Genomic DNA, 18852 nt, shown 5'->3' with positions numbered 1-18852 from the left:
AGACAGAGTAGTCTGTGGCTTTCTACCGCCACTTTTTGTCCTCTGAAGTGCTTCTTTCCCATACACTTAACAGGCAAAATCTTGGCCTTTCACTATGCCTGCCACCAATTCCTACCTGTGAGGATGGAGACATTGTGGAAGCAGCTGTCCAGCTTGCCTAGGAGGATGGAGAGGAAACTGTCAGACGCCAGTCCACTGGCATCCCGTGTGCTCTGGTCATAGACCACCACATCTTGGTGGTCTTCTGCTTCTACCTGCAAGAGAAGTGCCACAAGAAGACAAACGTTATTCCATAACCCATAAATGTTAAATTGCTACAGCTTTCAAAACAAAGAAACCTGAGTGGATCTCTTTACTGTCCCCACCCAGGGGGACAATGGTTTGCCCCACTCCTTTGTATGATCTCTCTTCATTTATAAATGCTTTGAAGGAAAGAAGGGGAGAGCAGGACTCGTGCGAGAAAGCTGTTGTTAGTGGTTGCAGAAAGAGTTAACAGAGTTTATTATTCTGGCATATGTAAAATACAGAAACTCTGTTATCCACCTATGCTAGCGAAGGGTGGTCAAGCCATGCCAGAACGTAGCAGGTAACACAGCTCCGAAAATGCACAAATTGTATTCAGGAACTGTACAGTACAGTGCAGTGCAGTGCTCAGTTATCTGAAGTTTGTGGAGGCCAGGAGAGGGAGAAGAGATCCTCTCAGCACCTTCGCAGAACAAATAACACAAATGATAATGGATGTTTATAGCAGAAGTACTAACTCAGCCAATTTGTCATCAACCACCCCTGTCTCTGTGCTATTAGCATCCCATGCATTCAGCGATTATTTACAAAGCAACACTAAAATGTGTGCGCTGCTTTGCAAAATGAAAGTCAGATCCCTGCTAAGAAGCTTATAAACCAAAATTTGACAACAGAGGAGACAAAAAAGGAGGGTAAGAAAATGGAGGCAGCTCACAGCAGAAGAATATGCATTCATTTCGGTTACTAGTTTCCAAACGAGACAAGGACTAATGGCTAATGGGTACTTTGAAGGTTGGAGGAAGCTGGGCTAAGCCAGCAGCCTCACAGAAGAAGAGGAGTGATCTGGAGAAGTGGTGTCATATACGTGCTCTGGAGGAAATTTCAGGGAAGGAAGAAAAAGCAGAGGTTGTTTTGTTTTGTTTTTTAAAGGAATAGGAGTCATTTGATAGACGAGGACAGGGAACTAATTATGGGCAGGGATACATCCGCTATGAAGAACACAACCGCCACCACAAGGCTGAGGACTACTACAGATGTTAGCAATAAGCAGGAGCAGATGAAGTACAAATGACCCACGCTTTCTTTCACACTTCCTGCGAAGGTGTGAAGTGGGAATCTGCACGCTGCATCTGTGGGGAGATACAGTAATTACAGATCTGTGTGGAGCTCACACTTCTCTCTGCAAAGAAGATGTGCAAAGTCCCATTGCATATGTTTCAGACAAAGCATGAAAAGAGGCTTCCTCTCGACAGTGGGCTTTTTTTGGGGGGGGGGGGTCAAAGCCACTATGCTAACTCCACCCACCCAAACACAGAAATTAAAGCTGGACAACCAGGGTGGAAATGCGTACTCTTTCTCTTCACCCCACATTTTCATACTTCCATCCTGTACCACCCATTTCCTAACCATCCACCCCAATAGCAGTGGTATCGTTTCTGATGAATTGGGTGGGAGTTGTCAGGAAGCAGGGGGAATCAAGTGTTTGTGAGTGCCCTTAAAAGGGGGCTAGGCTTAGACCTCAGCCTTCATCAGCTAAGCTAAGCCCCCCTTTCAGAACAAGGGCAGAAAGCACACACCTCCTAAGGCAGCCTTTGCCCACCTGGTTCCGTCCAGGTGTTTTGACTGCAACTCCCAATGGCCGTGCTGGCTGGGAGTCACAGTACAAAACATCTGGAGGGCACTAGCTTAGCAAAGGCTGCAGGAAACACATCTACTCCCATTCCCAGAATCATAATAAGCTGTTCTTTGCCATCTGGCCTGCAATCAGTTGTATTCTCTCAGATTCTAACAGGATTTCTCCATGGCACAAAATGCCATGTGGGGGTGTGTGTGTGCAGATTAGAGCAGAGAAGAATGTCGGAGGACGATTTCTCTAGCACAATTTCCTCTAAGTAAAAAAAAAAAAAAGGTGAAGGGCCGCTGGACAATTAAGTCCATTCAAAGGCGTCTATGGGGTGTGGCACTCATCTTGTTTCAGGCCGAGGGAGCTGCGGTGGGAAGGTAAACGATTTTCTCTACACCAGCACAAGGAAGCAGACCCAAGTCTGGAACTTTGTGCATGTGCAGAAAAGAAGGCATGAGGTTCACCGGGTTTGCGAGAATGTATCATTTGATCCCTGAGTAGGGACAAAAGGAGTTTCCCTCCGATGACAAGCCTCCGTGGCGCACCTAGGCCATGGCAGAAGCAGAGGCGGAGAGTGCGAGGCACAGTCAGGGGCTGCCGTGCCTAATGAAAGGTTAATGCATTAAAGGCCGATAAAATCCTCACAGTGCCATGGCTCAGTGCATCCACTGAATAGGCTGATGGGTGGCATACGCCGGCCTTCTGAGCTGGCGGCCTTCCTCCCTCTGGCGCAAAGCACATCTATCATTCTGCTGTCAGAGAACAGCAGCTGTGGTGAAGCAAAGCCAGAGAGACAGACAGACGGACGGACGGATAGAAAGAGAGAGGGCGCTAGCCAAATGGGGGAAAGGACTAAACAGCTCTTTCCATTACATTCCAGATAGTCTCTGAGTATGTGTTTGGTCAGCTTTGAAAGACACTTAAAATCAAGTTCGCTTTCATATGCAGCCATCCCGCTGTTCAGTGTATCAGACCGAGGAAGAGCTGTGGATAGCATACATGCCCTGGTAACAAAACCAAAAGCACATACCTTCTCCTAAAGAATGCTGGGAATTGTAGTTTGCTGAGAACTCTGAGAATTCTTTGTTTCAGATTCCTAACTCAGGCCCTGAGGAGAGGGAGTTACTAAATCTCTGGCACAAGCCTATGCACTCAAATAGACATGAAGCCAATCGGTGATTGCATCAGTAAATTTCTTTTTATAAAACCGTAGAACTTGTGTGCAAAGCAGGGGGGGGGGTCCCTAACCCTTTCTCTCCCCCATCCCCACAGCTTCTATCCTAACCCTTTCCAGAGCTGCTATTAGCAAAAAAAGGTGGGGAAACATACAGTCACAATATGGAGAAGTGTCATGGCTCAGTGATAGAGCATCTAGTTTATTTGCAGATGTTTCTTGGCTCTATTTCTGGCATCTCTGGGTCAGGATGGGAGAGACTTCTGACTGCAGCTTTTAGGGCTTGCTGTAATGCTAATAACTCCAAATTTCCTTTCACTTCCTTTTTACCTTCAAATTCCTTTGCACTAGCCTAGTTAATTAGATGCATGAAAATAAGAAAACCTATCTGTGGATAGAAGCTAATGCCGCTTCTGTGCACAACTGGTTTTCAAGTGTCTGGCATGTCAGTGCCCATGCAGACTACCACTAGCCCAGATGGCAGAAAGAGTCCAGCCATGCAGTGCACGTCAGGTGTGCAATTGCCATGGGAACCGTACCACCCATCCCTATATGAGACCACTTTTGTGAGAGTACTACAAGGATGCCCACTAAATGGATGGACATGGCTATATTAGATCCATTAATATCACTAGGTCTGGTTTAACACAGTTAGATGCAGCCTATGGAGCCCTTATGGCTGACCCTTTTTATGCCACACCAATCTCTCACATTTCTCCCTTTATACTAACAAATCTGGGGTGGGGAACAAAAGACTGTGTCCTCAAAAAGCTAGGGGAGGAATCCCTAGAGGCCACACCAGATTTTTGTTTAATTGCAGTCTCCTTCCTTGGAGGTTTCAAAGCAGAGGTTGGATGGCCATCTGTCATGTACGATCTAGTTGAGATTCCTGCATTGCAGGGGGTTGGATTAGATGGCCCTTGGGGAACCTTCCAAGTCTACGATTCTATGTTAGCCAGTTGAGAAGCTCATGCAAGCCTAAACAAGATGAACAAAAAGCTACATTCCACGCACCTTCCTCTGGACATAGAAGAGTGTGCAAAGCCAACTTGCAAATCCACAGAGAAAACAGATTCTATTCCAAGTTGTTTTGAGTTCACTGGACCTGTTTAACCATGTGTAGTTGCCTGGCAACTTTCAACACATCCCTTGCTGATTGACTCGTGTCTGGCTGCCAGCATGAAACTTGAGGGATGCTATTGATGCTAATTTAGCCCTCAATTATGACTGTCAAAACAAACCACTATAAGAGAGTAGCATAAATAAATGCCAAGCATGTCATGCCTCACTAAATATTTCCAGTGGAAATGGATATTTGGTTTTGTCTGTAGTATCTGAAACTCAAGAGGGGTGGGAGTTAAGCAGCAGAAGGACTGTGGGACATTACGGCTGGAAAAGGAGAGGGAGAGAATTCCCATTTTTATGCTCTAATGGAGAGGTTCTCAGAAGAAGGGAGCCTGGTTCTTTGGCTGATCCTGCCTTCACCTGCACCTTCACACATATATACTCACGCCACATCTTTTATACTCACTGCCTGCCATTTTCCCTAGTACATATTCCGAAACCCTGTGATCAGAATCCAAAAGATACTGAGTGGCCCATTCCTATTTTAATTTCCCCTGCAACACGCACATTAACACCAATTCCAAAGCTTCAGCATGAATAACCTGCTAAGAAAATGCATGTGACATGCAGTGTTGCAACGATCATTTTGCACCTGAGAGGAATACTGAGAAATTGAGTTATTGATCTAGCTGAGAAGCACCAAAGGATAGACTTCATTGGCCTTTCTGACTTAACAAACAAACAAAGAACAACAGCAGTGTATTTCCTGGCTTGTATTGGAAAATTTAATGCAGGATGTGAATACAAGTGCCCTGCGATTTTTAAAAATAACAGCAGACATTTATTCTTGTGACATAACCTAAGCACATCTAGCATGGCAAGCAAAGTAATCCCTCCAGCCTTGGCCACAGGGGCAAAGGTGACAGGAGAGTCACTCATGCGCAGTGTGCACTGCTGCCACAGGTGGGAGGATTCGCTACCAGGACAGGGCTGTTAGCAGCGAAGGAAACAACAGCTTTGGAAGCAGAATTATCCCACAGTAGGATTTAGTGTTCCTTCCACATGGGGAGCTTTGTTTTGGGCATTACTGACAGGTTGCTGAGCAACGGCAGATGGATGCGACACGGTTTATATCTTATTAAAGTTATAAGGTTTCTGGCAATAGAAATCCCAGACAAGCACTGGCAGCACAGAAGCAAGCCACATCGAGTAAACATGGTATTGCCTGGACTGAGTTCAGAACTGGGGAATAGCGGGAAGGGGTGTGGATGTTTCAAATACATTTTGGCTAAACGGGATTGCGTTTCCTTCAACTATAAAAGTGTTGAGTGACAGCTGACATGGATCTATGTTTAAAAGCCTCAACTGTTAGTGCCTGCTTGCACAGGGTTCCCAAACCATTTCTTCATTTCTTTGCCCCCAGAATGCTTCCCTGACCAGACCTATGCAGTTTCCACTTGTCATAACCAAAGCCTTCTACCTTGTCTCCAGCTCAGGCTTCATCACCTACTACCTCGTCCCGACTTGTGAGAATGACAGAGGAGGCATGAAAAAGGGATGAGCTTCTAAACAAACTTATACCTGGGTCATACAATGCTGCATCATCGGCTGAATGAGCCCTAGCATCAAAGCAAAACCTGCAATCAAATAATCAAGCTTAACTGCAGCGATGTTGATTCTTCCTCATTCAAAAGGTTGCGATCCTAAGCACATTTGCATGAAAATATAAATGCCATGGAAATCACCTTCCACATCAAGCGTGTTTCAAGCTGCAGAGTAACAAATCAATCCCTAAGTATAAACTGGTTTGCTACAATAAAAGGATCCTACCCCCCCCCTTTAGTGTTGCTAATGAAGGAACCCACACATGTGATCATGCAAATTTGCCAACCCAGTAGCAAGGGACACAGACTAAGAGTGACATTCAAAACTAGAGAAGTCTCCTGTATTGTTACTGTGTGTATGGAGGGGTTGTTGGGCAAAATGGCCTTAGCAAGCCATCTGCTTGAATGGGACCACCTCCTCTTAAAACCTCCTCTTAAAATCTTACTTGGCTACGAGTGATCGCCAAAGAAGAAGTGAATGCCCCATTCACTTGCCCTCCTTCTGTGGGCTCAACCTGCATATTGGTCCAGAGGGTGAGGTAGGCAGAGGATGCTGCTCCTAATCCTGTCCCAACCTGCTCATTCAGAGAGGGAAGGTGAAAAGTTAGCCATAGCAAGGAGGGGCAATACCAGGGCCAGAAGCTAGTGCCAGGCACACTGCAGAGGCCTTGGAATGAGCAACAGATTGCAGAGTCTTGATGCCAGCCTTGGCTACAGGGAAGGGCATATTTTCCCAATGCATTTTTCCCATCACATTACTGGAATGACAATTGCCGGGAGGTGGGACAACACACAGCACATTATCTTCCTTCTCTTAAACCATAAAGAAACAGGAGACCTTGTAGAGCCTGGAGCTGACAAGTCCAAGGCTGCAATCCTAAATCTCTAGTAAGTCACAATGAACTCACAGGAACCTGATCCTGGGAAAGCATGTCCACGTCTGGCCTGCGCGCATGTGTAAAAACATAACCTTCCTGTCTCACATACCAACCCAAATTATATAGGCCATACTGATCTCCTCTTACTCTTTCCATTCCCTACAGTTGCAAATTGGGAGGAGGGCCTGTCTTTATGGTCAGTACCTGACTGTTTTAGAAGCGATAATAAAATACTACTAGTACTAGATAAACATAATTTACCCAAAAGGGAGGAATTTGGGAGAACCTCTGGCTGCCTCCCAGCACACACACACACACACACACACACACACACACACACACACACAATTTCAAATTCTGTCAGCAGGAAACCAAAAAGGAGGGCAGGAGCTTGTCAGGAAGAATAATGGGGTAGGACAATTGTGCCTATGATGTCACCCTTCCTGCCATCTGCTACTCAGCAGCAGCTCCACTCACCCCCTGCCCCCCTCCCCCATTAGAAACAAAAAGACCCCACATAATAACATGAGGGTAATTCACAACACTGCTGCCCTCCACATGTCCATTCTCATCTCAGGAGAATTTGAAGAAGCATCACCGGTTACAAAAGAAGGCCAAAACTCACAGTTTAAATGTAATTGGTTTGGGGCTTTTTACTGTCCCAAAAATAGTGACCCTGGGTTGCAGGCGAGTGATCGAGGCATGTAGTAGGGATCTGCCCTGCTCTCAGATTCTTCTGACTCAATGCTTCACTCAATACTACCTGAACTAAGCTTAAGGAGGCTCCCATCAACCCACCAGAAGCCACACAAGGGACTGACTCTGGCTGCAAGTTAAAGGGAGAGGTTGCAACTTCATGAATGGACTGGCAGTCCTCCAAAGTTTTTCCTCTCTGACCACAAGGACAGCAAACACATGTTCAATTAATATTGGTTAAAAAAAAAAAAGCTAAAGAAGAACTAGTTGTATTTCATGCAGTTGTTACATGAGCAACTGAGAAGATAAGGGTGCAATAATCAACATCCTGAAAGGAATTTGCTTCTCTCTCTCTCTCTCTCTCTCTCTCTCTCTCTCTCTCTGCTACCTCTGAACTTACCTCTAACAACAACTAAAGCCCCTTAGTCCCAGAACCCCAAAGGCTTACAGCTATAATTTACAAATGTCCTTTATTACAAGCATCTTGACAACATATAAGCTCTGTTTGGGCACTTACCCCTTGCGTGATTACAGCTGCATAAGGAGATCAAGGCCATGCTTCTGACTCTGCACCCTATCCTGGCTGAATGCCCCGACTGCTGTCCATGCACTGAGGGTAAGGTCTCAGGAAAGGGGCAAACGCTATACAAGGGGGCTCCCTAGAACCCTAATAGCACAGGGTTCTAGATCATGGGAGTGGGGGTGCCTATGTGTATAGAGCAGACTCCCCTCTTCTGATCTTTGGCCACTATGTGTGGACAGTGGGTGATGGTGAGGGTATGGCCAGGTTCAGGAGGCCAGCATAGGAGATGCAGGAGCCAGAGAGCTGCTGCATGGCATTTCTAGCCATCAGGAAGCAAAGCTTCACCATCCTGCACAGCTCCTAGTCTATGCTCATGACCAGAAGCAGCAGAACATGGAAAACAAGCAGTGCATGCAAATTTGCTAGATATGCATAATTTATTGCTGCTGCAGAATTCAATTTTTTTTCACAACTGAACTTGGGTCACGTTGGCACGGAATCCTGTTCTGTGCATGTGAAGTTTATTTATTTATGTCACTTCCATTTATATCCCACCTTTACTCCAAGGGGCTCAAGGTGGCACACATGGTATTCTCCCCTAGTTTCTCCTCACAACAACCCTGTGAGGGTAGGCTAGGCTGAAAGACAGTGACTGACCCAAGGCCACCCAGTGAGCTTCATGGCCAGGTGACAACTTGAACCCTTGTCTCCCAAGTCCTATTTTAACCACTACACAACACTGGCTGTAAGTTGACAGTAAACTGGCCATAAAAAGGTAAAGGTAAAGGGACCCTTGACCGTAAGGTCCAGTTGAGACGACTCTGGAGTTGCGCTCTAATCTTGCTCTATAGGCCGAGGGAGCCAGCATTTGTATGCAGACAGCTTCTGGGTCATGTGGCCAGCATGACTAAGCCGCTTCTGGCGAACCAGAGCAGCACACGGAAACGCCAGTTACCTTCCCGCCGGAGTGGTACCTATTTATCTACTTGCACTTCGATGTGCTTTCGAACTGCTAGGTTGGCAGGAGCAGGGACCGAGCAACAGGAGCTCACCCCGTCACGGGGATTCAAAACTGGTCATACTACTGTGAATACTGTGGTGTGTTTATATACCAAGTCCTACATAATATGTTTTATTAATTGTATAATTCTATGCAGACATACAAGTCAGTAGACCCCATTGAATACAATGATGCTTACTTCAGAGCAAATATGCAAACAATATGTTGTTAGAGGGCCAGGATTGCTTTCCTTTAGACAGAGTTGCTATGTCCTTGACAGAAGGATACAGTGCCTAAATCAGATGTAATGTATATAGTAGTGTTTAATGTGGACTAGAGAGACCTGGGTTCAAATCCCTACTTAAGCTCTTGAAGAATGAAGTTCACTTGGTAAGTCTTGCCACTCTCAGCCTAACCCACCTCAGAGATTCATTGCAAGAACAACATACATGGATAGCTCAATGTATTCGCCTTTGCAGGAATGTGACAAAATAAACAAATCCTATAGAGAAATATCCACCTGGAATTGCCTCATTTCCCAAGAGAGACAATTAACTAACACCCAAAATCTCACAAGGCATTCTTCCTTTGCTGTCACCTCTTCTCCAAATCTTGCGGAAAACAAAAAAACCTAACCATGCAAAATTGCTCACCCCACTTTCAACAGATCACCAAACACCTAGAGCTAGGAACCTGCTGTTGTTACATGATTTACATCTTCAATGTACCTTCTCGTTAATGCCCTTTTGTTGAAATCAATGGAATTTAGGCGCAGGTTTCAGGTATCTTGACTGACTCCCATTGAAAGCAATGGTGGGTATTCCATTGAATTTTTTTTTTCATATGATGTATAATTACTTTGTAGAAGTCACTCTCACATGATATGATGACTGCCAGACAGCTTTAAAAAGGAAAGGATAGGGCTAAGAGTCTCTGAAGCAGTGTAAATTATGTAAGAATAAGCAAAATAAGCAAATTTGTCAGATTGGGATAGTTTGTTCAGGCTGCAGAATTTATCTACGAATCAAACACTGTATACCCATATCTACACATGATGATTAACAATACAACAGATGCAGTACTATTATTTACATTGAGAAATCTAGCATGATGAATACAAAAGACCTGTGCAAGTTTTTGATTACATCATTTGAATCAATAAATGTTTTGTTCCTGTGAAAGTCACCATGAAAATTTCCCCAAGTTCCTTTACTGTTGTTGCATTTTAACTCCAGTTCTTTCCCCTATAGATATTCATATTTGCTATTTTAGTAGTTATATGAAATCAAAACCTGTAAACTGCAGCATTTGAAAACCATAAAGCAAAAACAGAAATATTTCTAAATTTTAAAAAAATGCCTTTCAACTCAAGTTATTTTTTCTTAAACCATCTAATTAAAAATTTTAACTGGCAAAAATAATTTCTGGGGAGAAGATTTAGGGCCAAACTCTATAGATGAGATAGCCATCACACAGTTAGCAATTGTGTGAATGGATTTTTAAAAATAAATGGCAGCTTTGGGAGGCCCATTCTGGATCAGGGCACTGGCATGAGGTATAGGAGAGGTGTTGTTTAAATCAGGCCCCCTACTTCAACTCTTCACCTTTGGAAAGCAGGGAGAGAAGAAGCTTGCATTCATTCCACAATCACCAACTAATTGTCTGGGTGTTTGGGCCACCCTCCACTAAAAAATAAAAGCAAGATCAAACTTCTACACGTATGTAACCCAAAATCTGGCTCCCAAAGAGACCAGTTCTTCAACATGCATGAAGGATCTAAATGAAGAAATGTGTGTAACTTTGGCTTATTATACCATTTTTTCTGCCTTTCTACAATGATCACTAAAAATCCAGTTCAACATATACCTTTGACCAGGTCACATGCGCGCTGAAAGCCTATCGTGTGTAATCAAAAGAGCTCAAAACCTGTTGTAGGTTTGGCTGGGGTTTGGGTTTTGTTTAAGTGCAGAGCTATGGTCCTCAGGACACTGCCCATGCTTATGTGGTACCTGCATGGAATACAGAATCATGGAATACAGGTATGTCTGCAGATGCCTTCTGAGCTGTCTCATTTGAGAGCAGCTCCTTAACTCATTTCTTGCTCTACTTGCAACAGTTACCAGATGGCAAGTCAATTTCCCTGTACAGTATTTGGGAATAGCTAGCAAGTTATTCTAGGTCAAGATGCTCTCTCAGAATTGCGTTTAGCTTTTAAGCACGGCAGCAGTGACAGACACCCCACCCCCCTACAGCTCCCTAAGCAGTTAAGAACAAAAAGAGATAATGCTGTATATTATTCGGTGTTCTTCGTAGTGCTTTAAAAAGCCATTCAGGAACCTTTCTCTGTAACCTTCCCTTGAAGCGTCAGTAAAGCAGACTGGAGGCAAGAAGTATTCCCCCCCACACACACACACTCCACGCTCCCCACATCCAAGCAGGGGTGATGTCACTGCTAGCCAATTGCAATGAGCCGTGTGCACACATGCAAAGGGAGGAGGGAGATTATGAGGACTCCACAGATGGCTCCAGCTGGGCCTAGCATTTGATTAATCGCTTGAATTACCATTCTTTGCTACAAAATAATAAAATGGGGGAAGGGAAAGCAAGAACAAACACTAAAAAGCAATCCAGCTGCTGAGGGCTACCCACAAATAGAGAGCCGGAGGGGAGGGTCTATTGTGAAAGGATGGCTGCTGAACTGAATAGACTGTACCTGGGCTCTTCGGAAGAAGGGCAGCAGGCTGTGTGGGAGACAACAAGGTCTATACGTCATGAGATAAAAGCTTGCCTCCTTGCTTTTCTGTTTTGTAAGGCTGGTAGCAAGGATTTAAAACCCAGCATGTCAAAAAGAGCGAGGCATACCTGACAAGGGTTGCCAGACTCTCTTTGTTGTTGCTGTTAGCTGTGCTCTTCGGCCTGACGTGCAGCTTAACCTGCTTAATTTCTACATGCCATTGGCAAATAAGCATGACCGATATAAAAGATGATGGCAACCAGAAGCCTGCAATACAATACACACTTACCTGTGAGAAAAGCCTACTGAATGCAGAGGGATTTGCTGTCACATAAGTGTGTATACAGTGGTACCTTGGGTTACATACGCTTCAGATTACAGACTTCGCTAACCCAGAAATAGTACCTTGGGTTAAGAACTTTGCTTCAGGATGAGAACAGAAATCGTGCTCCGGCGGCGCAGCAGCAGCAGGAGGCCCCATTAGCTAAAGTGGTGCTTCAGGTTAAGAACAGTTTCAGGTTTAGAACAGACCCCCGAAACGAATTAAGTACTTACCCTGAGGTACCACTGTACTTCCTTGGGAGTAAGCACCATTGAGATTAAATTCCCTGGGTGGAGCAAAACCACATATTTTTTATAAAATTTCCTTCCTTTACCCTTTCACCTGTCTCCTCCTCGGCTGTATGAATAAGCATCCCAGCTTGCCTTTGCTATAGGGCAGCATGGCAAAGCCTTGCACTTACACCTATTTTTAGATCTCATAGTGCATCTGCACAGCCTGCTTCAGCCTATTCTGCTCTTCTACTGGACCACATGGCTGGTTGGCTACGATGAACATGGGGATATTCAGTGGGAAACGTATGCCTCATTTCACAGGGTACTATCTGCACACCTGATTGTGGAATCAGGTGTTCCTTATGGGGAACATAGGCAGTTCCCTTCTGGGTGTGCTCTATTACATCCGAAGGAAACCTTAGTGTTGGGCACTTATGCCCTTCACACCCAAGGTGAAGGAGGCTGCATGCCAGCCCCAAGGAGCATAGCACAACAAAACTTGTTAGTAAAAAGGCAAAGTAGATGTGAGCAGAGATTGACTCTGGAAAAGGAGGTTGATGGAATTGATCAACAATTTAGATAATGAGGCTGAATTGCTTGCCCTCAAGGTTCTAGAAAGAAGAGGCACCAGTAGTTAACCTCTCCTGCTTCAGAACATTGGCAAGCAGAAGACACACCATGCCAAATGGGCATGCAGAGTTATACCACCTCTGTGTCATTCACTGCCCTTTGTAAGGAAAAAGGATCAAGAATGATGGCTCGTCAGGAGCACAACGCTGCTCCTTCCTCCCTTCTGCACACAATTTACTCTGCATGCAATTATTTTCATTGACATAAATCCTACTTCAAAGGATTATCCCTGCTAACCCACGGCTCTTGAGGATAGATTATGCATCAGGCAACTGAGTTCAGAGAGACACAGAACTAGGTTCGATGAATGAATAGAGGAAACACTGCCTGTATTACAGACACTCTGAGGTTTCTCCCACACACAAATATTTTTAATGCTGTGAGTTTGGTGTGTTTTTTTAGTGATCCTCTGGAAACAAAATTTAAAAAGAGTTTCCTCATAGCACTTAAATAGCACTATATTATCAGGCAATGTGCTATTTCACGGCCAAGAGCCTTTCATAATGTTTACTTAATAGTAAGCCCTATTCAGCAAAGGTCTCTTTTCAATGTTAATTAAAAACTTCCTGTTTGCAGGTTCAGCCTGTTTTATTGCTGACCATTGAGTATCCTGGGGATTAATGATGAACAGCCCTCTAATCACCCCTTGAACAGCCTCTCTTCATTGTTCCTTATTGTAATTTTCTGTTATGATGAGGGGTTAATTATATTTTCTCTTATTCCCCGCTCTGGTTTCATTTTTATACAGCAAAACAAAAAAAGTAGGTACTTTCAGAGAAAAGAGCTTGTGTAGAAGCAATCTTAAAACACTTTTGCATTGCCAATGAATATATGTAGCAATCAGAACTGCAAAGCATTCTCAGTGTTTGTGCAGCCTTATATGTTAGTTAATACTATGCTTGTGTTAACTCTATTTGGTTCCCACTATGTCCAAAATAGTTTTGGTTTAAAGGCAGAACTACACATTTTGTGTAATCCCAGTATTCTCTTTGAGTATGAATTTTGTGTGTGTGTGGTTGTTTTTTGCCACAATGGAATTGGGAATTATGCAGCCATGATGGAAGCAGAAGACTGGAAATGGAGGAGAGCAGTTTCTTAACCCTTTCTGACTCATACTCATATTTCTCCAATAAGGATAAAAGCATCTGGTGTGGGGCAACTTTCAGTAGAAAAACAGCACATGGGGAGAGGATTAAAAAGCTCCTCTTTGCTGGTTCTGCACTGGCCTTCCTTTTGAACTGCAACCTGGGCTGATGCATATTTGTAAATGAAAAGGTCTCTAATAGGACCACTATGTAGCCTAAGTCCCAACTTAATACAACAGCATTAGCAGATCATTTATTGCATTGCTTCATATGTCAACTGCCCTTTGAGGCTACACAGGAGCACTGAGTCACAGCAGGACTAAGGGTGACCAAAGGCACCAAGCTTAAGTACCTTGATATTGGAGGCTGGCTGGATGAGCTCTGTGATGGATACTTTGTCTTGCTGAAGCCTTCTCTTGACCAGCTTGGAGCAGCAGATGTTGACGGAGCTGAGGACATGCCACGAGTTGTACTCCACAAAGGAGCGGCTGTCAATGACCAGCATGCTTTCGGACCCATTCCTCAAGAGGCTGGCAAGCTTCTTGGGATCCATCACTTTGCGTGGAAGTCTGTCCCCAGCCATGGTAGACTTGTCCCTTCCGCAGCAAGTGGGAGAAGGGAAGGAATGCCCAGGGCAGGGGAAGCCAGCTCAGATCTCCCAGAAGCGAAGGGGGCAGGGGGAAGGGGGGAGGCAGCTTGAAAACAGCCAAATTCTGCCACGTTGCTAAGGCCCTGTATAGCAAGTCATTGTGCCAAACCTGTTGAGAAGTACAGAGACAGACAGACAGAGAAAAGAGAAAGGTGGAAAATGTAGTCAGATGCTGTAAGTATCATATACCAAACTGGTACTATTTTGCTCTTCTCTAGCTTAGACATATTTAGGTGGGATGCGGGTGGCACTGTGGTCTAAACCACAGAGCCTAGGGCTTGCCGGTCGCAAGGTCGGCAGTTTGAATTCCCGCAATGGGGTGAGCTCCCGTTGCTCTGTCCCAGCTCCTGCCAACCTAGCAGTTCGAAAGCACGTCAAGTGCAAGTATATAAATAAGTACCACTCCAGCGGGAAGGTAAACAGTGTTTCCGTGCGCTGCTCTGGTTCGTCAGAAGTGGCTTAGTCATTCTGGCCACATGACCCAAAAGCTGTCTGCATACAAATGCTGGCTCCCTCGGCCTATAGAGCAAGATTAGAGCGCAACTCCGGAGTCGTCTCAACTGGACCTTACGGTCAGGGGTACCTTTACCTTTACCTAGCTTAGGTTTGACAAAAGCTACATAGAGTTCTATAACAGAGGTGGCTCCTCCAGATGTTGCTGAACTACAGCTTCCATCATTCCTGACCATTGGCTATGTTGACTGGGGATGATGGAAACTGCGAGTCAAAAAACATCTGAAGAGCCGTATGTTCCCCATCCCTTTTAAAGCAGGCACCACAGTGCATTGAATGGCTTAATGGATCAGCCATCCAGAGAAAGAGAGAAAGAAAACCCTGAAATTATAGATGGCAGCCTGGAAATGATACAGCCTGGGGCTTTTGACCTTGATGCTGAGCATCAGTGTATCATCTGTACATCACTCACAACTAAAGAAAAAGAAAAAAGACCTCAGCTTTTCTGGATGCTTCACTGATCTTCAATCCCACTCTGTTCTGTGTAGAAGAAGGGTTCTCAAAGTATGTTCCAGGGAGCCTGGGATTCCTCTACACCAAAGGGAACCTGTGGCCTTCCAGATGCTATTGTACTCCAATTCCCACGACTCCCAGGTAGCAGAGTCAATTATCAGGGATGTTGGGAGCTGTAGTTCAACACCATCTGGAGGACCACAGATTATCTCCCCTTCTCTAAACCCATCATGAGCCATTCAAAAAGAAGGTTTGTAATGGTGAAGCTACCAATGAAAGCACGCTCACCATTATGGATCAAACCCTGTAATACATAGCTGCAAGTCAATATGCTCTAGATCACTCTATTATTTCACATGCAAAAGGTACAAGACCCAGCAGGCATGGCCACCATATGCTCTGGACTAGAGAGCAATGTGCTATGGTTTCTCAGCAGACAACTCACTGTTGGGAAGGGGTCCCTGCTAGTAGAAACTCTGAAAGTCATTGACATAGGTCATGAAAACCACAGGGTGGGGGACGTACTGTTTAAGTTTACACTGGAAGAAATACTACCCCTATTTTGTACCCCTATTTTGTACCCCTATTTTGCATATAAAGGTTATACTGGGGTGGGGGAGAATAAAACAGAGGCGATATACAGAAATTTCTCACTTCATAGTGAGATTTCTCTGTAAAGAAATCAATATCTGTATTCACCCTTATAACTTAAACCTAGCAAGTTGCAACTAACCACTTGAAAATCTTACCTGGCGTGGCTTAATTTGCCAATTATTTAGAAAACCATCACAAAAAGTAAACCATTTCCAGCTCATCATTTAAAGAACAAATTAAAAGAGAAGAAAACACATTTTCTGCTTTCTTTACATTTCTGATCAATTCACACGCTCCCTATGATTTGTTTTTTAAAAAAAACAAATACAAAAACTGCAGGCCCAGTTTGTAATCCAATCAGCATAGATCCCATTTGAACCTTCCTCCTTCCATAGTTACCTCAGACTTAAGGCTTAAGAGTAAGTCCCACTGAATTTAATAGAGCTAATTCCTGTGCAGACATGCATAGGATTTTGTTCTGATTTACTCACAGTCTACTCTGCCTGAAGATGCTGAATTGAAAACTGTCTGCGTACACTGATTCGAGGGGACGACGGCCCAGTAATCCTTAAATCATGTAGCTCATAGTATTGTCTTCATTTTTTCCTTGTAGAAGAAACATTGAAAACTATACTAGAAGCCAAGGCAAGAAAACAAACTATTTCTGCTTAAATCTCTTCTCCTGCCTCAATTCTCAGTATTCATTATTTATTTATTTATCTGTAGGTTTGGCCAAAGATACCAATTACAGCAGTTGCTTTGGCAGTTGGCTGGTATACAACCCCTCTGCACCATCAGGTTCAGTTCAATATGTATGTATATATATTCTCTCTCTCTCTCTCTCTCTCTCTCTCTCTCTCTCTCTCTCATGTTCCACAATTAGATTTTCTTTTGCACTTCAGGGCAGGCTTTTAAAACTGAAACAGCCCTAATTAAGAAGGGTCTGAGGGGGAAGACAGAGGCTCCTGCTACCCTTATGACACACTTCATTATGCACTTTCCGCCTTGCTGAGGGTCCCCTGCTGTACCTGAGCTACAGAACCTAAGGTAATCAGAAAGGATGCAAATTAATTGGCTTTCTCCCCCTACATTCCTCTCCTGATTTTAACCCATCTCTCTCCACTGGTGGGGGAAAGCTAGCCGCACATTTCTCTCCATTTCTCCAAATTCCAACCAGGAGATTAATTGAAGTAGATAGACAAAGAGGCTCTCATTAAAGAGACAGAGATAATACAGACAAAGGGACGAGAGAAAGAGAGAGATCAGAACGAAATGGAGGAGTGGTCGAATAGAGAAGGCTGGCCAAAGATTGAGGACAAGGTAACAAATGGAGTCCTTCCGCTCTCAAGGCTATGAAGAAGGACAAATGCCCAGGACTTTCAAAACACAATTCAAAAGAGGACCTAGAGATTTAAAAACAAAACAAAACTTTATCACAGCTGCTCAAAGAAACACGGTTTCCAGGTGCCTTGCATATGCTTAACTGTAGTGAAGAAATAAATCCATGTGAGGGTTGAATAGCAACTGAGCCGGTCTGTGCTCTGACCTTGCCTTAATTGATGAAAAAGGTTTGTGGTGGCCTGTGACACAGCTCTGGCCCCCAAAGGCCCTTTCCGTAAGGTCTGCCAGCCGCTTCCGGTTGGCCCTGCGCTACCCCCACCCTGTTTCTCTCTCCTCTGCCCTTCCTGTCCTCTAGCAGCACAAGTACAAATTGAACTAAAGAACAGACAGAGAAAGGGAGTCAACTGTGGGTAGGCAGGCAGGCCCCTCCTGGGCAAGGGCAGAAAAGCCCAGCCAGTCTGGAGCAACTTTCCACAGGGCACTCTAGTCACTGCACTCTGTAGTCAAGCCTCCAGCCCCATGGCCCTGCCCGATTCCTGCCACGCTCTCTTCTCCCTTGTTTCCCCAGCCGTGATCAAGCTGCAGCTGCAAGGAGAAAAGGAGAGAGAGATGCAAGCAGGCAAGCATGGAACATGGAAAAGGTTTCTCTTAGGATGGCCAGCGTAGGGGCAGAAGGGGGGGGGCGGATCTCAGAGCTGTCATGCTAGGAGAAGTGCCTGCTTGCCTCCAGCAATCCCCTGCCCTTCCTCTCTCCTGCCCCACTGGATCACAGCAAGGAGAGAAAGGGAGAGAAGGGCAGGCAGGCAGGCGTTTCTTGTCAGACGTGCTGTGATTTCTGGATAATTCTCTCTCCCTAGTTAGAGGAAGGATGCGTGTAAACAGGGAGGGTGTGTGGAGGAATGTAAATGGGGGGGATGTGAAGGGATGGACAGATTGAGTGAAAGGGGAGGTGCGGATGAATGAAGGGGAAAGACAAGGATGGAGAGAGGTGACAGAGAGATGGGAGCTCCTGCCCATTTTTGGTTCTTGCCCTCATCTACTTTCTGTTTGAGCCTCCTGTATGTGCCCTCCCCCAACCTCACTATTTTCTCCCGGGGGAATGTGGTCATTTACCTGCAAAAGACTATACAAAGCCAGCCCCAAGAAAGAAAGAAAGAAAAGGACACGTCAAAAAAGCACAAAAGCAGTGAAAGCAAAATGGAAGTGGAAATCATGAGTTACAAGACACAGGAAATGCACACATCCCCAAATAAGGGGGAAAGTGTTAACTTGAGAGGTGTTGGGTTGCACCCCCAGAGGAACTCCTCATCCCAGGAGCAATTGCCAGCAAAAACCATCCTAGTGAAGAAGTGAGTCAAAAGCAGACCCACATTAAGCAGGATGCAGCCCACTAGCCATGTGTTAAGGCCTGCCACAGGTTCAATAGACTTCTTGGAAAAGAAAGGAAAGGAAAGGAAAAGGAGAGAGATTTGTCAACTACAAGCAGGCCAC

At 44.8% G+C, this 18852-nt stretch overlaps 1 protein-coding gene across 2 annotated transcripts in view; it reads right to left on the bottom strand.

Moving 5' to 3' along the window:
• DUSP8 (dual specificity phosphatase 8) overlaps positions 1 to 18852 on the bottom strand; it is an 84554-nt gene that overhangs the window by 49934 nt on the left and 15768 nt on the right. The window contains exons 1-3 of one of the 2 annotated variants that reach the window (XM_082193578.1): positions 16512 to 17775; positions 14164 to 14569; positions 116 to 254 (exon numbers count right to left, since the gene is read on the bottom strand). In XM_082193578.1, the coding sequence (XP_082049704.1) occupies positions 116 to 254; positions 14164 to 14394 (370 nt within the window). In that variant the 5' untranslated portion in view covers positions 14395 to 14569; positions 16512 to 17775. Of the gene's footprint in view, positions 1 to 115; positions 255 to 14163; positions 14570 to 16511; positions 17776 to 18852 lie in introns of those variants that run through there. The other variant, XM_082193577.1, reaches the window with a different exon arrangement.

The sequence above is a fragment of the Podarcis vaucheri genome (assembly GCF_965113315.1).
Source record: "Podarcis vaucheri genome assembly, chromosome: 1".
In the NCBI taxonomy this organism is placed as follows: domain Eukaryota; kingdom Metazoa; phylum Chordata; class Lepidosauria; order Squamata; family Lacertidae; genus Podarcis; species Podarcis vaucheri.
Note: the sequence above shows the minus strand (reverse complement) of the source record. Positions and strands in the feature narration are given on the sequence as shown.